The sequence below is a fragment of the Amblyomma mixtum genome, chromosome 4 (genome assembly GCF_055824585.1).
Source record: "Amblyomma mixtum isolate Tamu chromosome 4, ASM5582458v1, whole genome shotgun sequence".
Taxonomy (NCBI): Eukaryota; Metazoa; Arthropoda; class Arachnida; order Ixodida; family Ixodidae; genus Amblyomma; species Amblyomma mixtum.
Window position 1 is genome coordinate 61,644,098 of NC_143015.1, and position 26,256 is coordinate 61,670,353.

A 26,256-nucleotide genomic window follows, 5' to 3' on the forward strand; every position below is an offset into this window, starting at 1 on the left:
ATGATCATGTGGTCCCAGTTTATCTTTGAATGGCAATGGGCACGAAGATTTGTTTCACGGATCAAGTCGAGAAAATTGTCCACCACCTCCATAGCTTTCGAGAAACAGCCGACGGCGGCGGCATCAAAACTAGGCCCAAATATGCCTTGTGACGATGCTTCTACATATTTTCGGATAAAAGAGGTTCTCACCCTGCTGGTAAGGTTTGGCTTTTGGCCTCCTTTCCAGCTGCCGTGAGGCGGACGTACTTCGGCCAGTGTAGCTGGCCACGACTGCCCGTCATCCGGGGACCTGGCCCGAGACTGGCTCCTGCAAAGTGCAGCGCGCAAGCAGCAGAAAAAAAATTGAGGGGACACTTATGATCCGCATTAAGGGCATGACGCAATAGCTTAATGGGTTAATTCTCATGTATGCAGAAGGTAATTCTCTACTTTCATCGACCCCTGGCAGTCCGCACACCTCTCCTGGTGCAGTGGTGCAGTGGTTAAGCGATGCGCCCCTACCCTGCGATGACAGGTGCTCCCAGAGGTGCGCCTTGTGCACCCCAGGTTGCTCTTCAAGGTCGATCAGTCATTAATTAACTGCCACCTGCCACTGTGGGTAGTTTGCTCACAATCTAGTGGGTAGGTTGTGATGACGCCACAAGGTCACGTGACCTAGCTGGCCCACCTGCCTCCTAAGGTTGCTTTCCTGGAGATTTATGGGGATTTTTCGCCTACGATCAACGACGACTACGATGTCGCCGGTTTTCCTGGGGCAGACACTGTCTAACGCTACCGTGTTAATATACTTCATCAAATACCTTCCTTAGTTATAGTATAGCTCTGCTTAAGATAACGACGAATGCATCCAATCTCAATTGCAGCGAAAATCGTCAGCCTTCACTGCAAGTCCTCTGTACGGAAGGATTTTCCGCCATGTAAGAAGCGATAGCCCTGAAACCGCACCAAAAGAAAGAGCTAGGCCACCGGACGTCCACCACAAGCAGAAAGGGCGCTGTCAAGGGGGTGCGGGAGGCAGAGGTAACGAATGAGGCGGCGATCACTGTCGACAGTCAAGTGCTTTCGCTGAGTGGGGTAGGTACAACTGTCGCTACAGAAATCCCTTCACCATTACGTCTGATATGTTTACATGAACCTGTTTTCGACATAACAGCTTGGAGGATTACGAATAGAATTTAAACTCATCAGAAGGACCAGTATTCGAAAAACAAGTTGTGTCAACCAAACACAGCCCAATCATAATCCGGGACACTGGGGCACCGCTGAAGTGAGAGCTATATGCATAAAAATTGGAGGCGACACTTTTACCTGCATTTATCTCTCGATTGGGTAAATATGTTAATACCGGTATGCGGAATTGGTACTCTCGTGCTTACATTTATAGGCCGCTCAAAGTCATCATACCGATATGGCTCAGTGGAACAGCGGTTAAGCGATGCGTCTCTGGCCCGGCAGGTCACTGCCTCAAACATAGCCACCGTTGAGCCTTGCGAGACCCAGGTTTTTCTTCTGCAGCAGCCTTTTTTGACTAATCATTACTTTTACTGACATCTCAACAGTGGTCCGTTTGCTTACATTTCAGTGGGGAGGTTGTTACGACGTCGCAAGCTCACGCGGCCATGGTGACTGGGTTGTTCTGAGAGAGCAACCTGAGCAGCAAATCAGCTGTGAGTAGAGGCGCTCTGTAGGGCAACCTGTCAGAAGTTTTCTCCTATTCTTCTTTCACATTGTTTATTTCTGTGCCGATGTTTTGCGGCAGGGAAAGTTAAATTTACTGGCGATAAAAAAAAGTTGAAACATTTCATTCCAATTCGTCAAGTCACGATCGAAAAGGATCCTGTGGTCCTAGTTTACCAGTGATTGGGAATGGTCACGAAGGTTTGTTTCAGGGATCGACTCGTGAAGCTTTCGAGTAACCGCCGACGGCGACGGCATCAAAACTAGGCCCGAATATGCCTTGTGACGGTTTTATGCGAAGCATAGTACTTTAGCTACCACTTCAGCCCTTCACCGTGGTTATGCGCCTCCAAATCACGTGATACATGACGTCACACCACGTGACACGATGACGTCATGACAGTAGAGAAACGGGGGACACCTCGCGCCGTCGCTGTGGTTGTGCGCCTCCAAATCACGTGATACATGACGTCACACCACGTGACACGATGACGTCACGACAGTGGAGAAACGGGGTCCCACCTCGCGCCGTCGCTGTGGTTGTGCGCCTCCAAATCACGTGATACATGACGTCACACCACGTAACAGGATGACGTCACGCCAGTGGAGAAACGGGGGCCCACCTTGCGCCGTCGCTGTGGTTGTGAGCCTCCAAATTACCCGACACGATGATGCTTCGCATTCTCCAGGCTTAACCAAGTTAAGCCTCAGCCATTTTTTCAACATATTTTCGGATAAAAGAGATTCTCAAGCCTGCTGATGTGATGTGGCTTTTAAGGCGAACGCCTTTACTGCCTCATCGTTGTCGGCAGAAGGTTCTTTGTCCACAGTGGAAAACCTTTGTCCACAGTGGAATTGAACCCCCATCCTTCCGTTCCGCAGTCGAGAGCGTGCTAATGGCTACGCTACTTCCTGACAACGCATATGTAGGTATCCTTGTCTAGGATGCAGCAGACTGTTTGCAGAGAGGCGTCTAATCAGACGGATGGCTCCCAAATGCCCTCCCGTGTCTCCAGCATCTAAGATTCACAATAAGTGGTGTGCTAAAATAAACATCTTAACCACATATCCGTGACACAAACAGCAACACCGCGCAAAAGGCTTTCGCCTCACCGCACTTTAGGTGAACAAAGTGCCCCCCTAAATTTTCTGGCCTGAATTCCGTTACCCGTGAGGCGGACGCACTTCAGCCGGTGTATCTGGCTACGACTGTCCGTTATCCAGGTAGCTGACTCGAGACCGCCTCCTGCGAAGTGGAGCGCGGAAACAAGTATATAATTAGAAGGGGACACTTATGCTCCGCCTTAAGGGCAAGACTCAATAGCGAATAGCGTAATGGGTTAATTCTCACGCTTGTAAACGGTTGTTGTCTACTTTAATACACCCCTGACAGTATGCACACCCCTCCTAGTTCCGTGGTGCAGTGGTTAAGCGATGCGCAGCTACCCTGCTATGTATGACAGGTACTCCCAGCGGTGGGCCTTGCTTGTGCGCCCTAGGTTGCTCTTCCCGATCGACGAATCATTAATTAACTGCCACTTGCCACTGTGGGCAGTTTGCTGACAATCTGGTGGAAAGGTTGGGACGACGCCACAACGACGAATGACCTAGCTGGCCCACCTACCTCTTAAGGGTGCTTTTCTCTAGATTTTTCGGGCATTTTTCACTCACGGTCAATGCCGCCGCCGCCGCAATTTCTCGGGCACAAGCTACCTAACACTATCATGTTAATAGACTTCACCAAATATCTTCGTAGTTAAATAAAACTGTTCCTAAAATAACGACGAACACGTTAAGCCTCAATTGCAGAGAAAATAATCAGCTTTCACTACAAACCCTCTGTATGAAAGCATTTTCCGCCATGTAACAACCGAGAGCTCTGAAACCGCACCAAAAGAAAGAGCTAGGACACAGGACGTCCACCACAGGCAGAACGGGTGCTATGAAGGGGACGCGGTAGGGAGACGTAACAGGTGAGGTGGTGATCACTGTTGACAATCAAGCGCTTTCGCGTAGTGTAGTACGTACAACTATATTTACGGAAACCCCTTCATTATTACGTAGACATGTTTGCCTGAACTTCTCTGCAGAATAGCTTGGAGGATTATGGATAGAATTTAATTCCTTAAGAAGGCATAGGATTTGAAAAACAAGTTTTGTCGGCCAAACACAGCTAATCCGGTCATAATCCGGGACACTGCGGCGGCAATGAAGTGAGAGCTATACGCGTAAAAATGGGAGGCGAAACTTTGTTGAGCATTTGCCTCTCGACTGCGTAAATGGGTTAATACCCAAATGCGGGATTGACATTCTCTATTGACATTCACGGGTACTGATGCCTGATGCCTTCTCATGATGGGTCGCCAAATAGCTCGGCCAAATTACGCTTAGGCTCGTGCTCTGTTCTCTAAATTTTATACGAGTAAACACTTTTCATTGTTCTTAAATGCAGCACCGCCAAAAAGCGCACCCTGGGTCCCTGCTCACTCTCTCCACGATATGTGTCTTTCATAGCACAAGTATAAAATAAAGTTGACAGAGAGTGCATGCAAAAAGTTCCAGGCCAAAATGCTTTAGTGAGCGTTGGAGCCACACACACACACAATAATAGACAATAGCGGCGTGCAAGTTAAGAAAATCACTAATGAATAGTGTGTAGCAGTGGAATGAAGAAAGAGTTGGACGTCAAAAATAACTCACCTGGTCAACGTAGTGTGAAAAATACTACAGGACTCGCTGCCGCCGGGAAGCCAGCACGCACACGATCCCATGGCCATCGACATCAGGAGCAGCCGTGGGGCGCGGATGTCTGCATCGTTCCGCAAAGTTTCAGAACGCGCGGCCCATCATGGCCCCAGTCACAAATGTGCGCCAACCTATACAGTGTCTCGATTATTATCAATGCTTGCCAAGCTATGCACTTTTCCAAGGGAGTCTCCAGCCTAGTCGCCTCGGTGACGGTTCAGCACGATTCGCTCCTAGTGCAGTTTGGGTCTTGAGTCAGAGCGTCCATAATAGGGACACACGACTGTAGTCGCTAGAAACGAGAATTCAAGAACGAGAAATATTGGCCCCGCTGCTAGATCGAAATTCACGCCGTCGACGATAAGAAAACTCCCTAATGAGCTAAAAATTCCAAACCATGCTTACCATGCCAAGATGCCAACCCATGGTCGCCAAAAATAACCGATATCATGCAGTTTACTCGTGAAAGCAGCCAGTTTCAGCAAACCTGCATGTCTTTTAAAGGCTATCACTCAAGTTTGTTTGAAGTCTGCTTCACTGTGGCAGGTAGCAACGTGGCCACAGGGTTGTGGGCAATCTGCCCACTTTATGTCAAGACTGATAGACCAAAAAAATGGAGCCTCTAGTTGAAAACAAGATCGAAGTTAAAACTGAAGTGTTAGTGCACCTGATTAGCATTTCGTGTGACCACACTAAATCTTCGGTCATTTTGTTTCCCTTCACAGCTATTAAAAACGTTTTCTTTTATGGGGCCTGTCTGATGAGAACACGCTAATCGTTAGACGCACAGGAAATTCGGTTATTATCCTCGGTCCCTACGTGCGTGGTCACTCCGTTCATCATGGCCGTCAAGTGACGTGTTCTGTGAAATCGTCGCGGTTGGGAGCAAACAATCCACCATGTTTGTGTCAGGGGCTGCCGCCCATTGACCGGATTTTACTACGCGATATACGTGTCGCAACGGCATCACAACTAGGCCCCAAAAAGCCTTGCAATGATGTTCAAACATATTTTCTGATGAAAGCGTTTCTCACCCCTGCTGGTCAGATGTGGCTTTTCGGCCACATACTTCGGCCTGTGTAGCTCGCCACCGGGGACCTGGCCCGAGACTAGGTCCTGCAAAGTGCAGCGCGCAAACAGCATAAAAAATTAGAGGAAACACTTACGCTCCGTCTAAAGGGCATGACGCAATAGCTTAATAGGTTAATTATCATGTATGCAGGAGATAATTAATTCTCTACTTTCATCGAACCCTGGCAATCCGCAGACTTCTCCTGGTGCAGTGGTGCAGTGGTTAAGCGATGCGCCACTACCCTGCGATGGCAGGTGTTCCCAGAGGTGGACCTTGTGCGCCCCAGGTTGCTCTTCCCGATCGACCAATGATTAACTGCCGCCTGCCACTGTGGGCAGTTCGCTCACAATCTGGTGGGCAGGTTGTGGTGACGCCACAACGTCACATGACCTAACTGGCCCACCTCCCTCCTAAGGTTGCTTTCCTGGAGATTTTTTGGGATTTTTCTCCTACGGTCAACGACGACTACGCCATCGCTTTAATATACTTCACCAAATACCTTCTTAGTTATATTAAAACGATGATTAGAGTAACGACGAATACGTCCACCCTCAAATGCAGCGAAAATCATCAGCCTGCATCACAAACCATCTGTGCGAAAGCATTTTCCGTTACGTAAGAAGCGAGAGCTCTGAAACCATGCCGAATAAAGAGCTAGGCCGCAGGACATCCGCCACAGGCAGAATGGGTGCTGTAAGGGGACGCGGCAGGCGGAGGTAACGAATCAGGCGGTGATCCCTGTCGACAATCAAGTGCTTGCGCTGAGTGTGGTACGTAGAACTATCGCTGAAAGAATCCCTTCACCATTACGTAGGACATGTTTACGTGAACGCCTTCTCTACAGAACAGCTTGGAGGATTATGAATAGTAATTAAACCCATCATAAGGACCAGTATTCTAAAAACAAGTTATGTCAACCTAACACAGCTAGCCCAGTCATAGTTCGGGACACTGCAGCGCCACTCAAGTGAGAGCTATATGCATAAAAATGGGAGGCGACACTTTGACCTGCATTTATCTCTCGATTGCGTAAATGGGTTGATACCCATACGCGGAATTAGTATTCTCGTGCTTACATTCATAGGCCGCTCAATGTCCTCATATCGATATGGCTCAGTGGAACAGCGATTAAGCGATCCGTCACTGGCCCGGCAGGTTACTCCCTGAAACACAGCCAGCGTTGAGCTTTGCGAAACCCAGGTTGCTCTTCCGCAGCAGCCTTTTTTGATTATTAATTATTTTGACTGACATCTCAACGGGGGTCCGTTTGCTGACATTTCAGTGGGGAGGTTGTCAAGACGTCGCAAGGTCACGCGGCCAAGGTGACTGGGTTGCTACCAGAGAGCAACCTGAGCACGAAATCAGTTGTGATGACAGGCGCTGTGTAGTGTAAGCTATAAGAAATTTTCTCCTATTCTCCTATTCTTCTTTCTTACTCTTTATTCCTGGGAAGAAATTTTTGCAACAGGGATAGTCAAATTTACTGACGAGGAAATACTGATGAAACTTTTGATTCATTCTAATTCCTGAAATCACGACCGAAAATGTTCATGTGGTCCTATAGATTATCAGTGAATGGGAATTGTCACGAAGATTTGCTTCACGGAACTACTAGAAAAAATTGTCTACCCCCTCCGAAGCCTTTCGAGGAACAACCGACGGCGGCGGCATCAAAACTATGCCCAAATGTGCCTTGTGACGATGCTACAACACATTGTAACAAAGACGAAGCTGGCAGTGGCGCGGGACGGAGCGCTCGCGCTAGGCCAGCGGTCATAAAATCATCTCTTGCTCATGGTTCACCACGTCTCATTCTTCGGCTGGCCGGCACGTAACATTCGGTGTGAGGTGCTGGGGTTCCTTCACCGCCATCCTGGTCACCGAGCTTCGGCGTCCTGCCCCTGCCGTGGACGTCGGCCGTGGGTACCTGTTCCCCCCCGCACGGCCGTGCCCCAGCCCGCCCGACCTGAACCGACCTCACCGCACACCCCAGCCCCGGTCCCCCGCCCGGACCACAAGACGCGACGACTCAAGACCCATCCGACCCAAGACCCGACCGACCCAAGACCCGAACGACGCAAGACCCTGCCCACACATGAGGACACCGCCCCCCTGTCCCTGCCGTTCGGTGCGTCCAAGGGCCTCGGCCGTCAGCTCCTGGCACCCTACGGCCCGGATGCTTCGTGGACCGGGACTCATTCTCTCATCTTTCTCATCGTGGCGGCCAGCACTGCACCAAATTCCACATACTGTTCAACCCCCCACTCAAGACCATCGCCATTCCGCCGTCTGTTCGTCACCGATCGGGACGATCGCTCGGAGGCCCCGGGTATTGTGACAAAGACGAAGCTGACAGTGGCGCGGGACGGAGCGCTCGCGCTAGGCCAGCGGTCATAAAATCATATCTTGCTCATGGTTCACCCCGCCTCATTCTTCGGCTGGCCGCCACGTAACAATATTTTAGGATAAAAGTGGTTCACACCCCTGCTGGTCAGGTGTGGCTTTTAAGTCGAAAGCCTTTAATGCCGCATCGTTGTGGACATAAGGTTGTCAGCAGAGGTGTCACGCTTTTTCTAGTCAGCTAGGCCTAAACAAAATCGTTGTCCACGATGGGATTCGAACCACCATCATTCCGTTCCGCAGCCGAGAGCGTGCTAATGGCTACGCTACTTCCTGCCAACGCATATCTAGTCCTTGTCTAGGATGCTGGAGAGTGTTTGCAGAAAGACATCGAATCAGACGGATGCCTCCCAAACGCCCTCCAATGTCGGCAGCGTTTAAGATTCACAAAGAATTGTGTACTTAACATCTTAACCACACATCAGTGACACAAGCTGCAACACCTCTCAAAAGGCTTTCGCCTCACCGCACTTTAGGTTGACAAAGTGCTCCTCTAAATTTTTTGGCCTGACTTCCGGTACCCGTGAGGCAGACGTACTTCGGCCGGTGTATTTGGGCAGGACTGCCCATCATCCAAGTAGCTGGCCCGAGACCGGCTCCTGCAAAGTGCAGCGCGCAAACGGCAAAAAAAAAAAAATTGGAAGAGGACACTTAAGCTCCGCGTTAAGGTCATGACTCAATAGCGAATAGCGTAATGGGTTAATACTCGTGGGTTAATTCTCATGCTTGCCCACGGGTATTGTCTACTTTAATACACCCCTGGCAGCCTGCACACGCCTCCTAGAGCAGTGATGCAGTGATTAAGCGATGCGCCACTACCATGCCACTAACCTGGTGTCAACCTATATATGTGAGACAGTTACCGCGTGATTTCCTTTCCTCAAATACTATTTTCAATACCTTCATTGTGGGCCACTCTTTCTCTCCTTTCACTCCCACTCAGGTTCAGGTGTCCATCGTTCAGGTCACTCCCACCGGTTGAGGTGTCCACCGAGATGGCAGAGAATTACTGCGCACTTTCCTTTACTCAAAAAGCGCAAGGCACTGCGCGGAACGGGTGGTGGCGTTCCATGGACTCCCTGGCAGCGCTACAACACGCTGTCGCGTTCCACTCCTAAAGGCGATGCTTAAGCGTAATTAATTAGCAGTTAATTAGTATTTAGTCATTAAGACGTGATCAGTCACTAATTAGTAGTTATTCATTACTTACTAATAAGTACCTAATTATGTGTGACCTCATCCAGTGGTGACGTCACCGGTGCCACAGGGGGCAGTCAAAGTGGTGCGGAAAACGCTTTCGCCTCTACGCACTTTAGACAGTCAAAGTGCCCCCTGAATTTTTGCCTAGTAAGGACAACTTTTGGTAATGAAGGGTTACAATTAACGCAGCAAACTATGAAACTATCTGGGTGGTAGTTTCAAACGCGAAATTTTAGGCTTGTCCGAGTTCGTAGTGTAGCGCCAGTAACTGATACCAGAGGAACGTGAGTTCGCCGAGGCCCATTAACGGAACTGCTATGAGCGCGTCTATACGGTATCATATGGCATACTCCAAGAATAAATTCTGTGAGGAGAACTAAGCGCTGAAAAACAGCAAATGTACCGAAACAAGGCGCGAGTAATTGAAACTTCATTTCAAGATCGAAGAAAAACCAATTCTTTACATTGAACCACCCAAAAAAAAGCGAACGGCTGGAAATCAATGCAACTCTCAGTTACATCAAAAAAAGATAAAACGAATGTTCTCAGCAAATAAAATACAGTATCTGCGGGAAGTGACAAGGTGGGACCAGGGACTAGTTTTGCGAGAGGTGCATTCCAGTGCCACTTCCATGTTAGCCACTGTATCTCCTGCGTTGCTGAGTGCCTGCCAGCCTGCCCAGAGTCCTGCAACCCCTTTCAAGCTAAGCGCAGTGATGTCTAAAGCATTTTAAGGCTCTCTCCACCGCAAAAGGAGACATGCAATTTGTTCTACACCCCTTGTCAGAAAGTTTTAGTGGTTTTTTCAATATAAACATTCATTCATGACGAATTTTAGGGTCAAATGAAGGACACGAAACTATGCCGTTGCCGCCTACACAAGAAACGACTTTCCTAAAAAAAATCACACAGCTTGCATTGTTCATTTATTCATTGCCGCATAAGTTATTCCGTTAGTTATGGGGCCACGGGCAAATACCAAACACTTCTGCAACGTCGACGAAAACGACCTTTATGGATCATAACTTCTTCACTGAATCGTCCGTGGAAAAACATGTTTGTTTGAGCAACTTCGAGCAGCAACATTTTCTGGTCAGCGCGTTTATATAGTGAATCTGCGAGTAAATAGCCTATTAACAACTAACTCTCCTGTCCTGCCGATCATAATCATTTTGCCTTTTCACAACACAAGGCATGCTGTTGGCAACGATTTTAACCTTCTGTTCCATAACAATACATAATGCGAGAGATTAGTTAATGGAATTCATCCCGACGAAGGTCACAAAAACATGGGAAATAGAAATTCTAAGAGATTTCAAGCTCTCTTTGAAGTTCTTTTTCCGGTAAAATCAACTAAGAATGCGGTTCAGCTATTTGCATTTTGAATTAATTATATGTACATTTTGTTCAAACGATGATTCACACCTCCATTAAGTGGTTGCCCAAATGCCTTGTTTTGTAACCGACCAGTCACCGGATGATTTCGCTGTCTTACTTACCTGCTGAGATTTTGTTGAAATATTAGTTTCGACATTTGGTAATGCGGCTGCCCAAATGTCTCGTTTTGTATTGGACCGGACACTAACCTTGTGTTATCTGTCCAAATATTCTGTACAAATTCTCCTTGAATAAACAGCTAAAGATATTGCTGTCTGACCCAGTAATGCAAGATATAGTGTAAATCAATGGAGCCGTGCTGTTATTTCAGCCACTTTTCTTACATTTCAGTTCCATCCGCTGCTTCAAAGCTAGAAGCGAGTTGCCCTTGTATGCTGGACTGAGTTTGCCCTAACCTGAAGAACTCCTCCGTCTTCTTAGGATGGGTCGCCAAATAGCTCGGCCCCATTACGCTTAGTCTCGTGCTTTGTTCTCTCAATTTTATGCGAGTAAACACTTCATTATTCTTAAATTCTGTTCTTCAATACACCACCGCCAAAAAGCGCATCCTGTGTTTCCGCTCCTTCTCTCCACGATGTGTTTTTGATAGCACAAGTATAAAAATAAAGTTGACAGAGGGTGGACGCAAAAAGTGCCCCGCCATATTGCTTTAGTGGACGTTGGAACCACATAGACACAATAGTAGACAATCGCGGCATTGAAGCTAAGCAAATCACTAATGAATAGTGCGTAGCAGTGGTATAAAGAGAGAGTTTGACGTCAAAAATAACTCACCTGGTCAACGTAGTGTGACAAATATTACAGGACTCGCTGCCGCCGGGACGCCAGCATGCGATGCAGGTATTCCACATGATCCCATGGCCATCGACATCAGGAGCAGCCGTGAGCTGCTGATGTCTGCATCGTTACGCACAGTTTCAGAACGCGCGGCCCATCATGACCCAGTCACGAATGCACGTCAACCTACACACTGCCTCGATTATTATCAATGCTTGTCAAGCTATCCACTTTTCGAAGGGAGTCTCCAGCCTAGTCGCCTCGGTCACGGTACAGCACCATTCGCTCCTAGTACAGTTTGGGTCTTGAGCCAGAGCGTCCATATTAAGGACACACGACTGCACTCGCTAGAAACGGGAATTTAGGAACGATAAATATTGGCCCCGCTGCTAGATCTAAATTCATGCCGTCGACGATAAGGAAACTGCGTAATAAGTTAAAATTTCCAAACCATGCCTACCATGCCATGATACCAACCCATGGTCACCAAAAATAACCAATATCATGCATTTCACTCGTGAAAGCAGAAAGTTGCAGCGAAACCTGCATGCCTTTTAGAGGCTCTCAGTCAAGTTTGTTTAAAGTCTGCTTCACAGTGGCAGCTGGCAACGTGCCCACAGGGTTGAGTGGAACCTGCGCACTTTATTTCAAGGCTGAATGACCTTCAAACCCAAGCCTCTAACTGAAAACAAAATCGAAGTTTAAACCGAAGTGCTAGTGCACCTGATTAGCATTTCGTCTAACCACACTAAATTGACCATCATTTTGTTCCCATTCACAGCTATTAAAAAAACCTCGTTTTCTTTTATGGGGCCTTTCTGGGGCCTTTCTGAATTTCCTGTGCGGCTAATCGTAAGCCGCACAGGAAATTCAGTTATTGTGCTCTGTCCCTACATGCGTGGTCACTCCGTTCGACATGGCAGTCCATCGAAGTGCTCTGTGAAATCGTCCTGGTGGGGAGCAAACAATACACCATGTTTGTTCCAGGGGCTGCCGCCCGTTGACCGGATTTCTGCTACGCGATATACGTGTCCCATGAGTCGGTCGGTCCGTCGTGCTCAAGCGGTTTCATGTAACGTTCTAGATTCACATTCGCTAACCTCACAATGATAGCGGTAGGCTAGGCGGATCGCCGGTCGTCATACACTCCGTATCATCTCCGGTTAAGGCAGGACGCATAGCCTTCGCGACGCGCCACACTGAACACGCCTCCATACGAGTACTGTTTATTAGGCAACCTCTATTCAGGCAATGAAAATATCCATAATTGCTGCTCACATGGAATCAGCTGTGAGGACAGGCGCTGTAGGGTAAGCTGTACGCAATTTTACTTTCTCAGAAAAAGCAAATTTTATCAGAGGTAAATAATTTTAAAGCTTTTGATTCTAATTCGTGAAGTCACAACCGAAAGGATCACGTGATCCTAGTTTATCAGTCAATGGGAATGGCCACGAAGATTTGTTTCACAGATCGACTCGAGATATTGTCTATCCGCTCCGAAACTTTTAAGGAACAGCCGACGGTGGCGGCATCACAACTAGGCCCCAATAAGCCTTGCAATGATGTTCAAACATATTTTCTGATAAAAGTGTTTCTCACTTCTGCTGGTCAGATGTTGCTTTTCGGCCACATACTTCGGCCTGTGTAGCTGGCCACGACTGCCCGTCATCTGGGGACCTGGCCCGAGACCAGCTCCTGCAAAGTGCAGCGCGCAAACGGCATATAAAAATTAGAGGAAACACTTATGCTCCGTCTTAAGGGCATGACGCAATAGCTTAATGGGTTAATTCTCATGTATGCACAAGGTAATTAATTCTCTACTTTCATCGAACTCAGGGAGTCCGCACACCTCTCCTGGCGCAGTCGTCCGGCCACCATTGAGCCTTACGAGACCCGGGTTGCTCTTCTGCAGCAGCCTTTTTTGATGAATCATTATTTTAACTTACAGCTCAACGGGCGTCCGTTTCCTCATATTTAAGTGGGAGGTTATTACGACTTCGCAAGGTCACGCGGCCAAGCTCACTGGGTTGCTCGGAGAGAGAAACCTGAGCACGATATCAGTTTTGAGCACAGGCGCTCTGTAAGGTAAGCGGTAAGAAGTTTTTTCCTACTCTTCTTTCTTACTCTTTATTCCGGTGCCGATGTTTTTGCAGCAGGGGTAGTCAAATTTATAGACGAGGAAGAAATGATAATTCTTTTGATTCATTCTAATTCCTGAAGTCACAACCGATAAAATTGATGTGGTTCTAAAGTTTATCAGTGAATGGGAACGGTCAGAGCGTGCTAATGTCTACGCTACTGCCTGCCAACGCATATGTAGTTTTCCTTGGTTGGTTGGTTGGTTTATGGGGTTTAACGTCCCAAAGCGACTAAGGCTATGAGAGACGCCGTAGTGGAGGGCTCCGGAAATTTCGACCACCTGGGGTTCTTTAACGTGCACTGACATCGCACAGTACACGGGCCTCGAATTTCTCCTCCAAAGAAATTCAGCCGCCGCGGCCGGGATCGAACCCACGTCTTTCGGGCCAGCAGCCGAGCACCATAGCCACTGAGCCACCGCGGCGTTGTACAGGACGCTGGAGAGTGCTTGCAGAAAGGCGCCGAATCAGACAGATGCATCCCAAAAGCCCTCCAGTGTCGCCAGCATTTGAGATTCACAAACAATTGTGTACTTAATCACCTCCTTAACCACACATCAGTGACACAAGCTGCCACACTGCGCGTAATGCTTCCGCCTCACCGCACTTTAGATCAACAAACTGCCTGCCTGAAGTTTTTGGCCTGACTTCCGGCACCCCTGAGGCGGACTTACTACGGTCGGTGTAGCTGGCCACGGCTGCTCATCATCCGGGGACCTGGCTCGAGACCGGCTCCTGCAAAGTGCAGCGCCAAAACGGCAGAAAAAAATTAGAAGGGTACACTTATGCTCCGCCTTATGGGCATGACTCAATAGCGAATAGCGTACTGGGTTAATTCTCGCGCATGTAGACGGCCATTCCATACTTTGATCGACTCCTTACAGTCCGCACACCCCTCCTAGTGCAGTGGTGGAGTGTTAAGCGATGCGCCACTACCCTCCGATGGCAGGTGCTCCCAGCGGTGGGCCGTGTGCTGCCCACGTTGCTCATCCCGAGCGGGCAATCTTTAGATAAGTGCCGCCTGCCACTGTGGGCATTTTGCTCACAATCTGGTGGGGCAGGTTTGGATGGCGCCACAACGCCACACCATCCTGTTAATATACTTCACCAAATATCTTCTTATGTAAAACTGTGCTTAAGATAACAACGAATACATCAAACCGCAATTGTAGGAAACATCGTCAGCCTTCGCTACAAACCCTCTGTACGAAAGCATTTTCCGCCATGTAAGAACCAAGAGCTCTGAAACCGCACCAAAAGAAAGAGCTAGGCCGCAGGACGTTTGTGTAATGGTAGCCCCCATCCACACATTTTCACGAGGCTAAGTGCTTATAAGTAAAAAGAGTACCATTGAAAGGTTATAGAAATTTAGCTCCGTTAAAGTGGTTGTGAGTGTTGAAGCATATGAATTCTTGTCTTCTCCAGAATTTTTTAAATGCACATTTTTAACTAAGATACTCCAGGTCTCCCCCAGGAAAGACTTACACTTGGGGTGCCTTTTGACCGGCACTCAATGCACGCGACGCTTGCGTTGCAGACGACCCAGTATGCATCCAGAGCTGCTGCTGTCATGTGCTGCCCATCTGCAGGGAAGAAAACCGGGTTTCCGCCACCACAATATACTATTGCGTACGGTGTTAACAATGTTTAAGGTGAAAGCCTTTAATGCCTCATTATTGTCGATAGAAGGCTGTCAGCAGAAGCTTGTCAGCAGAGGTGTCAGGCTTTTGATGGGTGCCCACCGAAATATGTGTGTTACTGCACAATAGCCTTTCCTCAAATACCGTATTCCTTTTCTTCATTACGGCCCCTCTTTCTCTTTCTTCTTTCACTCCCACTTCCCCCCTTCCTCTACAAACAAATGACGGGTGTCCACCGAGATATGTGAGACAGTTACTGCGCAATTTCCTTTCGTCGAATACAATTCTCATTTCCTTCATTGCGGCCACTCTTTCGGTCTCTTCTTTCACTCCCACTTTCTCCCTTCCTGTACGGTGCGGCTGAGGTGTCTGCCGAAATGACAGAATTGCTGCGCTATTTGCTTTCCTCAAGAAGCGTTGCGTTCAAAGGGCAAGGAAGGCATCGTGCCGAACGGATGGTGGCGTCCGTGGACTCCCTAGTAGCGCTACAACACGCTGTCACGTTCCACTCCTAAACGCGAAGCTTAAGTGTCATTAATTAGCAGTTAATTAGCATGTAGTCATTAATCATTAAGCTGCCATTGATTAATAATGGGTCATTACTTAATAATTAGTATTGTGTGACGTCATCCCGTGGTGACTTCACCAGTGCCCCAGAGGCAGTCAAAAAGGTGCGGAAAACACTTTCGCCTCTACGCACTTTAAAAAGTCAAAGTCCCCCCAGACTTTTTCGCCTAGTAAGGACAACTTATGGTAATGAATGGTAAGATTAACGCAGGAACCTATGAAACTATCTGGGTGGTAGTTTCAAAGCGCGAAATTTTACGCGTGTCCGAGTTAGTAGTGTAGCGCTAGTAACTGATAAGGAACGCGAGTTCACCGAGGCCCAAAAACTGAACTGCCATGAGCGCGTCTATAGGTTATCATATGACATACTCCAAGAATAAATTTTGTGAAAAGAAGAAAGCTCTGAAAAACAGCAAATGTACTGAAACAAGGCGCCAGCGACTGAAACTTAATTTCAAGATCGAAGAAAGGTCAATTTTTTACCTGGAACCACTAAAAAGAAAGCGAGTGGCTGGAAATCAATGCAACTCTCCGTTTCATCAAAAAAGTTAAAACGAATGTTCTCAGATAACAAAATGTAGTATCTGCGGGAAGTTACATGGTGGGACCAGGGACTTCGTTCAGCGGTTACCCAAATGGTTTGCTTTCTATTCGACCCGATACCGGAGGATTTCGCTGTCTCACTTCCCTGCTTATATTTTACTGAATTCTTCGTTCAGACATTTCTTATCGCGGTTGTTCAAATGTCTCGTTTTGTATTAGACCGGAGTCATGTAGATTATCGGACAAAATTTTTGTGCTAATGAGCAAAAGCTTCCGTTGAATTAATTCAGTAACATAAGAGATGGGGTCGGTCAACGGAGCGTCGCGGTCATTTCAGCCACTTTTCTCGCAATTCAAAACCACCCGCTGCTTAAAAGCTAGAAGCGAGTGGAACTTCTAGGCTCGAGTAAGCCTGCACGTAACACTGAAGAAGGCCTCCGCCTTCTCAGGATGGGTTGCGAAATAGGTCAGCCAAATTACGATTAGGCTCGTGCTTTCTTCTGTAAAATTTTTACGAGGAAAACTTTTCATTCTTCTTAAATTCTTGTTCTTAAATGCAGCAGCGCCAAAAAGCACACTCTCGGTCTTCGCACATATTCTGCAAGATATGTGTCTTCTATAGCACAAGAATACAATAACGCGGACAGAGTGCACAAAAAAAGCGCCCCGCCTTAGTGAGCGTTGGAACCACATACACACAATAGTAGACAATCGCAGCATGCAAGCTAAACAAATCACTAATGAATAGTGTGTAGCAGTGGAATAAAGAGAGAGTTGGACGTCAAAAATAAATCCCCTGGTCAACGTAGTGTGACAAATATTACAGGACTCGCTGCCGCCGGGACGCCAGCACGCGATGCAGGCATTCCACACGATCCCATAGCCATCGACATCAGGAGCAGCCGAGTGGTGTCGATGTCTGCATCGTTACGCACAGCTTCAGAACGCGCGGCCCATCATGGCCCAGTCAGAAATGCACGTCAACCTACACATTGCCTCGATTATTATCAATGCTCGGCAAGCTATACACTTTTCAACGGAAGTCTCCAGACCAGTCGCCTTGTTCACTGGACGTGGCGTTGTCCGGCGTGCGCGGGCAGTACAGCACTTAGATTGCGTAACCGCACGGCGCTTCCAATTCAGATTTCACGCGGCTCAGTGCTGCGGCTGCCATCTAGATAATCAGCTTTCTAATCAGAGAAGCGCAGATGCGGTGCTCATCGGTTATCTACGAGATGGCGTGGTCCGGCATGAACATCATGTTATGTAACCAGGGCTTTGGTACCGCGAGGCGCTTATTAGGGCCTCCAAGAAGCAGCTGAGGCCGGTGGCTACCTACTTGACCAGGCTAAGTGGAATAGCCAAAATAATTACTGAAGAGGAAAGGGCAGGAGGAGGGTCAGGAAAGAGGTGATATATGTTCGGAATGACGTCCCAAAACTGCACTTCGGGCATCGAGGCACATCGTACTGGATGGCTCCGGAATCATTTCGAGCGTTATTTAGGCCCGAGTTTGCCTTAATAGAAACGCATCCGCCATGGAAAGTATTCGATTAGTTGAGCTTGGGCTTAAGCAAACAAATCCACAGCGGTATGTAGGGAGTTGGACGAGTGGGTTTTTTAAGACTCGCGTATAAAAATAAGCGAACAATGAGCTCGAGAACCCAAATATCGGTTTTAATACGAGTTGGGATACAGCGACAAGAAAATATGGTCCGTTACTGCCGCACAAACAGATCACTACAGCAGAAATAGAAGTGTGAAATCTTACTAGCAGCAAAAATTATTTGCAAAATATTGAACAGCAAACTCACAAAGAAACAACGAGCAGGAGTAAGTGAGAGGTTTTAAACAGCAAATCAGAAACATACTTCGTTATTTAGAAAAGAAATTAATTCACTGGACTGAGCACATGTTGTCTTAGAGTTCTTACATAGGAAATTCACTGAAAACGACCTCAAGTCGGCTGATGAGAGTGACAGGGGCAGGTAACGTCATTTGGAAGAGGACGCGAAGTCCACAAGTCCCTATTTCCAAAAGATCTGCGAATTTCCGAATAAACGCGCGATATTTTTTTTTAAGGCTGAACTAAAGGCATCGTTTCTTCGGCGTCGTGTTGGCCTCTCGACTATTGCCGTCACCCGAGGCGAAATTGTGCTTGGAAGGCGTTTGACTATATTAGTGGTGGTAAAACTTTACTTCCCAGAGTAGGGGTCCTGAAGGACACTCGGCTAGCCTACGCCAAGGACAAGGAAGATTGGGACAAAGTGCTAAAATATGCTTCACTACAGGACCAGCTCCGGCTGTCCAGGAGGCCCGTGCAGCGGCGAAGAGCTTCGGGCTCTGTGCCGACGTGAGAGCTGACTGTATTAGTCCAGCGACGCCAGTAACAAAGTACTGTCTAACTTGCACGTCTATTCTCGAAATAACTTAGCCTCCAGGTTGTTTAGCAGGCTTTGAACTGTCCCACCATTCATTTTGTGAATACATGCCTCTCCACCGCGGGCGGTAGTAAATCAATCACACTCAGGACACAATTCCCTTCAAGGATGAACGCCAGGTGACGCCTCTGGTTCGTACTAAAGGCTGAACCACATGGCAGCGTTTCTTCGGCATCGCAGCAGCATCGCGGCTACCGCCGTCACCGAAGGCGAGATTCCGGCGTTTGGAAGGCGTTTGCATGTTTAATATTGACTCCAATTTTCAAAAACAACTTTCTCATTTTTGAAGCATGAAATGCTCTTAGCTCCCGTTGTCGGCAGTGTGGTGACGTCACGCCGAGACCGAGAGCCAACATGCGGGCACTGAATTCCACTCATCCGGGCACTTTAACGAGAACATCCGGGCACCGTACGAGATTTAACGAGACTCTCTAAGCCCTCCTATAGGCAACGGGCGAACGTAACTCCGGCGCCGACGGAGGCGCCTCTCGCGGCGAGCAGCGCAGCGGAGACAGGATACGCTCGCCGTCGCACGCATTGGCAGTCAGCTCCGCATGCTACCTGATCGCCGCGGCTGGGCTGCGTACTCTTTTTGCGAAGAATGCCGGGGTCAAATACGAATGATTCTCCTGCTGTTGTCAATCTGAAATAACAATGAGAGATGCGAGCCAGAAAAATACAAGCGATGAACAGAAGTAGCTTACCTCGATCTCCACGCTCTTCGGCGGCGCGTTGATTATACCTGTTCTACACGGGTACTTTCGAATGACATCTGAGTCGAATGGCAGTCGAGACTTAGAATGAAATTCGAACTCGATGGACTCCCGCGGTGCTACACGGCACTTTCCAAACGCATTCGAAATTCTCAGCTCGTTTTCAGTGTACAACGACGACTACGGTCACGCTAGTCCGACAACGGCACTATCACGGTGAACAGCAGCATGTGATTATAGTGAACTATCTAGTTTATTATAATATTATTGTAGTGGCACAAGTTTTTTGCCTAAACGACACCGACGAGTCCGATCAGCGGACGGTCAGCTTTCATGCGCTCGGGTGTTCGGCGGCTGAGCGAAAACGCGCTGATGAGGTGACGGTGCGAATACATGCGCGCTTATACATTATGCGGATTGGAAATAAGCGAAACGAGCGCCTATATTTCACATGTGCACACATGGACACTCACTAGCGACAACCACTTGCCAAATTAATTTCAGTCGACGACGACTCCGTTCCCTTCAGCGACGACTGGCGAGCCTGCAGGGTTAGATCGGTGATTGTGAAGAACGAATTCACAAGTTTTAGCGAATGCAAATGGTCAACGAGTGTAGTTTTGACAACTATTGCTTACATCGCAGGACGCGCATACGATGAACGGGAAGCGGCGGTGTGACTCGGGCTGCCGAGCAGTGCTTTACGGCCAGCAGCAGTCGTCGCCGTCGCTAGCTTGTGGGTATCAAGTTAAGCCAATTCAGTTAACTCGAACGGTCACCAAACATGCTTCTGGATAAAGTAGTTTAAAATAAAGTACGGGGCATGTCGGAGGAAGCCGGGAAAATTAGCGAGAAGCGCCGGTCCTACGCGATGTCAACAACCCGGCTGTCAAGTGTTTCTCAGGCGAGCGATCGTGTCGGCGCTTCCCACAGATTGTCGCACTGCGTAAACAGGCACGGGTACAACCGGTACAGAAGAGAGGAGATTATTTAATAGAACTAAAGCGCATATTTCGTTTTATGTCTTGCAAACCAGTACAAGCTGTTCATACGCAGCAATGTAAACAGCAGCATGAGTACAGTCGTCCTCATCGGCGCACTCCTGGGGAAATTTCATGCACACGCGGTAAATGTTCGTTGGTGTACTATTATCTGCAAGCACTCACTTAGACGGAACATGAACTATTTGCTAAACAAACAGCAGAAAAAAGCGAGTAGCCGGTATCGAAATGAACAGCCACAGAGCCGAAAGCAGTCGCGCGGCTGTGGGCGGGGCGAAGCGACGGCGGCAGCGACGGCTATTGGTCGCTTCGGGCTGTGTTCGCGTTTCGAAGGTAGAAATCTGGAATGTCTCCGCGGAGCTCCGTCGACTCGAATGTCATCTGAACCGAATGCTGTTGAAAAACTTCGTGTAGCAGCGTTAGTTCGGCAGTCGAGTCGAATGACATTCGGTTGGAAGGCATTCGAAACGCCCGTGTAGCAGGGGTCTGCGCCATGCATTTCCCCCTTATTTCGGAGCCGCTTGAAAGCACGAGCTCTTTCACGTTGTGCACGTAACCGGCTTCAAGCAAAAGCTTGTCCTTTTTCAAGTTCGCTCCTCGGAAGAAGGAATTCAAATCGTCCAAATCGCGAAATGCCGCCGATATAACTATCGGCACGCTTTCCACCGCCATTCTACCAGCCTCGCGCAAGGCTGCCATGCCGTCTGCTACGGCGGAGCAATCCTGCGATATGTTCCCCGCCTGCCCGCTAGATGGCGCTGGTTGTTCAGCGATCGTGGCGGCTCCTGACGACTGCCCGTTGCCTATAGGACCGGTATACAAGCGCCGGTAGCTCCGCGCCGAACGGGTGGTGGCGTTCGTCCCTTCTTGTTAGGTGCCATTCGGGTGCCCACCGAGATGACAGAGAATCACTGCGTAATTTCCTTTCCTCAAAAAGCGCCGCGTTCAAAGGACAAGGCATCGCGCCGAACGGGTGGTGGCGTTCCGTGGACTGCCTGGCAGCGCTACAACACGCTGGCGCGTTCCACTCCCAAAGGCGAAGCTTAATCGTCATTAATTAGCAGTTAATTGGTGTTTAGTCCTTAATCAGTTATTATTCACTAATCAGTAATTTGCCATTACTTCGTCATCAATTATGTGTGACGTAATCCAGTGGTGATGTCACCAGTGTCACATAGGCAAAGTCGTGCGGAAAACGCTTTCGCCTCTACGCACTTTAGACAGTTTCGAACGCGCTGCATATACATTCTTGTCAGGCCTGCGTCTCGTCGTGTCCGCGCAGGCTTCGTGTTATGCCCGTAAACATTTCATCCTTACTATACTCTCGGTTACGGTAGGGGCAGAGCCTTTTTTCTCCACTGACCAGTGTGCCTGTTGGACTAACGAAAGGCCACCCCCCTTCCCCCGCGCGCGCGCGCGCGCGCACGCACGCACGCACGCACGCACGCACGCACGCACGCACGCACGCACGCACGCACGCACGCACGCACACACACACACACACACACACACACACGCACGCACGCACACGCACACGCGCACACACACACGCACACGCGCACACACACACGCACACACACACACACACACACCCACACACACACATGCCCATGAAACATGTGGGGCACGGCTAGAAGTCTCTTCGGAAAAAAAAAATCACAATAGCGTTGCTGTAAAATACCCTCAAAACGCGAACCACCCGAAGTAATAGTTATGATTTATGGGGGTTTAACGTCCCAAAGCGACTTCAGGCTACGAGGGACGCCGAAGTGAAGGGCTCCGGAAATTGCTACCACCTGAGGTTTTTTAACGTGCACTGACATCGCACAGTAGACTAGGCTCTGGGATTTTGCCTCCATCGAATAGTTATCACTAAGTCCGTGGAATAGTTATTTCCGGGCGCGGCGCTGGGGGCGCTTCATTCCATCTTTCACGTGGATGCGAATTTCTTCTTCGAAAAAGTGTAAAGGAAAAGCTTCATGTATTTCTTAGCGAACTCGAACGGCGGCAACCAATCACGCCACCACAAGGCCTGCTCAACCTACGTCTTCCGAGAAGGGTCTCTGCCTGAAGAGCTAATAAGGAACTCGAACAATGGCAACCAATCACGTCAGCGCAAGGCCTACTCGCCTTGCGTCGTCAAGACGCGTCTCGTAGCGATGAGTGCCATGACGTAGCTTTACTTTCCCCACCGATGTGGCTCAGTGCTCAGGGTGCTCTGCTGCCGAGCCGACGTTCTAAAGTTCGAACCCTGCCGCGGCGGACGCGTCTCGCCCGTGTGCTGTGCGATGTCAGTGCACGTTAAAGATCCCCAGGGGGTCCAAATCATTCCAAAGCCCTCCACTACGGCGCCTATCTCTGTTTTCTTTCACTGCCACCTTCCTCCATTTCCTTACGGCGCAGTTCCGGCATCCACCGAGGTTGCGAAAATTACTGCGCCATTTGCTTTCCGCGAAAACCAAAAACGAATTCTAATATTTTTACTTTCTTCTTTATCCTATTCTTACGGAGCGGTTCGGGTGCCACTGAGATAAGTGAGACAGTTACTGCGCCATCTCCTTTCCTCAAAACAAGTTTTCAATCGAAAATTGGTTCTTGAGGAAAGGAAATGGCGCGGTATGTGTCTCACATCGCGGCGTAAGGAAAGAGATAAAGGAGCGGGTGAAAAAAGATTTGGTTTGGTTTATGGGGTTTAACGTCCCAAAGCGACTAAGGCTATGAGACGCGCCGTAGTGGAGCGCTCCGGAAATTTCGACCACCTGGAGTTGTTTAACGTGCACTGACATCGCACAGTACACGGGCCTCTAGAATTTCGCCTCCAAATAATTTCAACCAGCGCGGTCGCGATCGAACCGGCGTCTTTCGGGTGAGCAGCCGAGCACCATAACCACTGAGCTATCGCGGCGGCAAGAGGGTGAAAAAAAATTAGGGGGCACTTTGACTGTTTGTAGTGCGTAGAGGCGAAAGGATTTTCCGCACCACTTTGCCTATGTGACGCTGGTGACGTCACCACTAGACGACGTCACACGTAATTGATGACGAAGTAATGACAAATTACTAATGACTGCCTAATTACTGATTAATCACTCTGCACTAATTGACTGCTAATTAATGGTGCTTGAGCTTCGCCTTTAGCAGTGGAAGGCGACAGCGTGTTGTAGCGCTGCCAGGAAGTCCACGGAACGCCACCATCCGTTCGGCGCGATGTCTTGCCCTTTGAACGCAACGCTTTTTGAGGAAAAGAAATGGCGCTGTAATTCTCAGTCATCTCGGTGGACACCCGTCAAAACGCGGACACATCTGTCGACACGGCTGCCGACACGGGTGCAGACACGGCTGCCGACACGGATTGCTAACGACAGCATAAGGCATTAAAGGCTTTCGCCTTAAAAGAGAGTTGCCGAAGTCGAACGCTCCGGAATAATTTCGACCACCTGAGGATCTCGGACTGACATCGCACAGTACAGGAACGCCTGTTGCCTTTCGCATCCATCGAAACGCGGTGGCCGCGGCCGGGGTCGAACCCGGGTACTTGGGCTCAGTAACCGAGCGTCCTAATGACTGAATTCCTCTCCTCTTCGGTGTGAAAACGCCAAGTTAAACTTTTTTCAAGTGAGACTAGCAAATTAAATGGTTCTCAGTACTAGGCCTAGTTGCGGATGCTAGGGCATTAGGTTGCGACAGTAGGCGGACAGGATAGTGAGAACTTGAGTCGCCACCGCCTTGAGCACACACAACGGAGGAACCCGTTGCGCTACTCAGTATCCGCGGACGCTCTTATGTAATAATAGCTCAGAGACAATCCTTGTGGCCAAGAGTAAGCCGCAAACGTAACGACCGGCTACCGCTCCCGTCATGTAGTTACAAACCCTTTGAACCTACAGCATGCGTCGAGGAAGCAAACTGCGACGTGCGTCGAGTGCTGCTGCAGCGGCATGCATTGCATAGAGAACGGTATAACTGCTGAGCGAAACAAATAACTGTGGTAGCGTTTTCGATGGTACCCAAAATACCAGTTACCAGGCAAAATATTCTACCAGAGTTCAATTGAGGTATCTTATAGAGCTATGTATCTACCTTCCTGCCCTCGCGGTTCTACGAGCTCTGAACGGGCACTGTAGTCCTCATCGTGTACGACGACGTGTACTTACATCCAACGCCGGTGCGGTTGTTGTGGAAAGCTGCTGCCGGTCGACGTGGCTGCTCGTAGCTCTCAAAGCTCGTTCTGACAGTTGCCGGCGCCTTCAAGGAGTCCCACTCTGTGCGTTACGAGGAACGCTGACCTGGGCCACTCGGCTGTGTCACGGTCCCAAGACATCAGGGTCTTCTCGCAATGATGTCGCAGACCCGTCTGATTCGACGCAGCGTCACGACATCAGAGCAAATGATGATGATGATGATCGTGATCACGTGAATCTTCTCCTTTTAACGGTCTCGTGGTCCCCTTCGCGTTCACTTGTGCCTTGTGAGTGAAAGTTGACGTCGCGACTGAGAAGGATGAAAAGGAAAGTGCACGGGCCTGCCGAGTGGCTCGGGCCGAGCCACCACCGCTGCCACGTGCAGATAAATGAAAAGGAAAGTGCATGGGCCTGCTGACTGGATCGAGCCACCACCGCTGCCACGTGCAGATAGAGGACAGTTAAAACAGGAAAGAGAGAAAGAAGAGACGCGCGTCGCAACAACCTCGTCCGCAGAAGCGGACGCTGGCTGAAAAAATCGGCAGAGGCGTAGCTTGGTTAAGCCCGGAAGGTTGCGAAAGCAAATTACGAGCATGTTTAGCGATTACAGTAGTGAAAATCGAAAGCCTAAGAGCTGCACGGAACGCCGGAATTAGCTTAAAGTGTTATTGAGGTGTTCACTAAACCACGGTGTTGGTACGGCGCCTTTCCTTTCCTCCAAATCAACGCAGTCTACAACGCTGCCTATGTCAGAGCGCATCAATGAAGGCCGCAATTAGCTTAAAGTGTTATTGAGGTGTCCACAAGCCACAGAGTTGGATGGATGGATGGAAACAACTTTATTACACAAAAAAAAAATCTTCCAGGGTGGTCCCCTACTGGTCCAGGAGTCCACGGGCTAGTGCTTCACGTAAAGCCCGATCCACTAGCCATTTCTGGCCGGCAGGCTGAGCGGTCCGTAAAGCAGCCTCCCAGGAAGAATGAGTGGGATTGGGGATGGGGGATACTGCCTTTGAGGAAGGACATTCCCAAAGGTAATGGAAAAGTGTGGATTTGGGCACGCCACAGGTGTTACAATCAGGAGGAAAGGTGGGATGAAAGCATGAGAGGCGGTGGGGTGAAATAAAGCAGCCTGTCTGTAATTGCCGCCATGTGGCGCTGGATAAGGGCGACAAGGTACTGTGGGGTGGTGGCAGTGTCATGCGGCTGAATTTGTAAAATGTGGTAATTTGGTGATATGTAGAGAGGACCGAAGGGGCTTCTTGCGCAGGGTTGGGTGCCTGATCCTCCGGGGTCCGGGAGGAGAGTTCTCGGGCCAGCGCATGAACGCGCTCATTACCGGGGATCGAGGCATGCCCAGGGACCCACGACAGAGTTGGTAAGGCGCCTTTAATTTCTTCCATGTCAACGCAGTCTACAACGCTGTTTATGTCAGAGCCCATCAATGAACGCCACAACAGAAGTCAAGCTTAAGGTCAAGCGTGGATCCGCCGGGACGACGCTGAAGGCTCAAAACCTAGCGCAGTATTGCTTTCGCGATAAAAAAATCTCTGCCTCTCCGGTAACTGAGAGCAAAGCATGAAATGTTTACGGGCATAACACGAAGCATAAACGCACCGTAAAGGAACGCAGGAACGCCACCACACGTTTGGCGCGATCCCTTGCCCTTGGAACCCAACGCTTTTTTAGGAGAGGAAATGGCGCAGTAAGTCTTTGTTATCTCGGTGGACACCCGAACCACACCGTATGGGAAGGGAGGAAGCT

General features: G+C 49.1%; 1 protein-coding gene across 18 annotated transcripts in view; it reads right to left on the reverse strand.

Moving 5' to 3' along the window:
- LOC149346592 (uncharacterized) overlaps nt 1-24,960 on the reverse strand; it is a 35,568-nt gene extending 10,608 nt beyond the window's left edge. For 2 of the 18 annotated variants that reach the window (XR_016292415.1, XR_016292417.1), the window contains exons 1-7: nt 24,466-24,958; nt 12,871-12,966; nt 11,269-11,391; nt 8,435-8,495; nt 5,459-5,540; nt 4,380-4,488; nt 192-309 (exon numbers count right to left, since the gene is read on the reverse strand). Coding sequence is in view for 2 of the 18 variants with exons in the window: in XM_089586505.1 (XP_089442631.1) it covers nt 4,380-4,488; nt 5,459-5,540; nt 8,435-8,495; nt 11,269-11,391; nt 12,871-12,966; nt 24,466-24,467 (473 nt within the window). In the remaining 16 variants the exon portion in view is untranslated. Of the gene's footprint in view, nt 1-191; nt 310-2,847; nt 2,926-4,379; nt 4,489-5,458; nt 5,541-8,434; nt 8,496-11,268; nt 11,392-12,870; nt 12,967-14,038; nt 14,145-14,894; nt 14,993-19,161; nt 19,926-24,465 lie in introns of those variants that run through there. The other 16 variants (XR_016292406.1, XM_089586505.1, XR_016292409.1 and 13 more) reach the window with 14 other exon arrangements.
- Nucleotides 24,961-26,256: the final 1,296 nt, after the last annotated feature.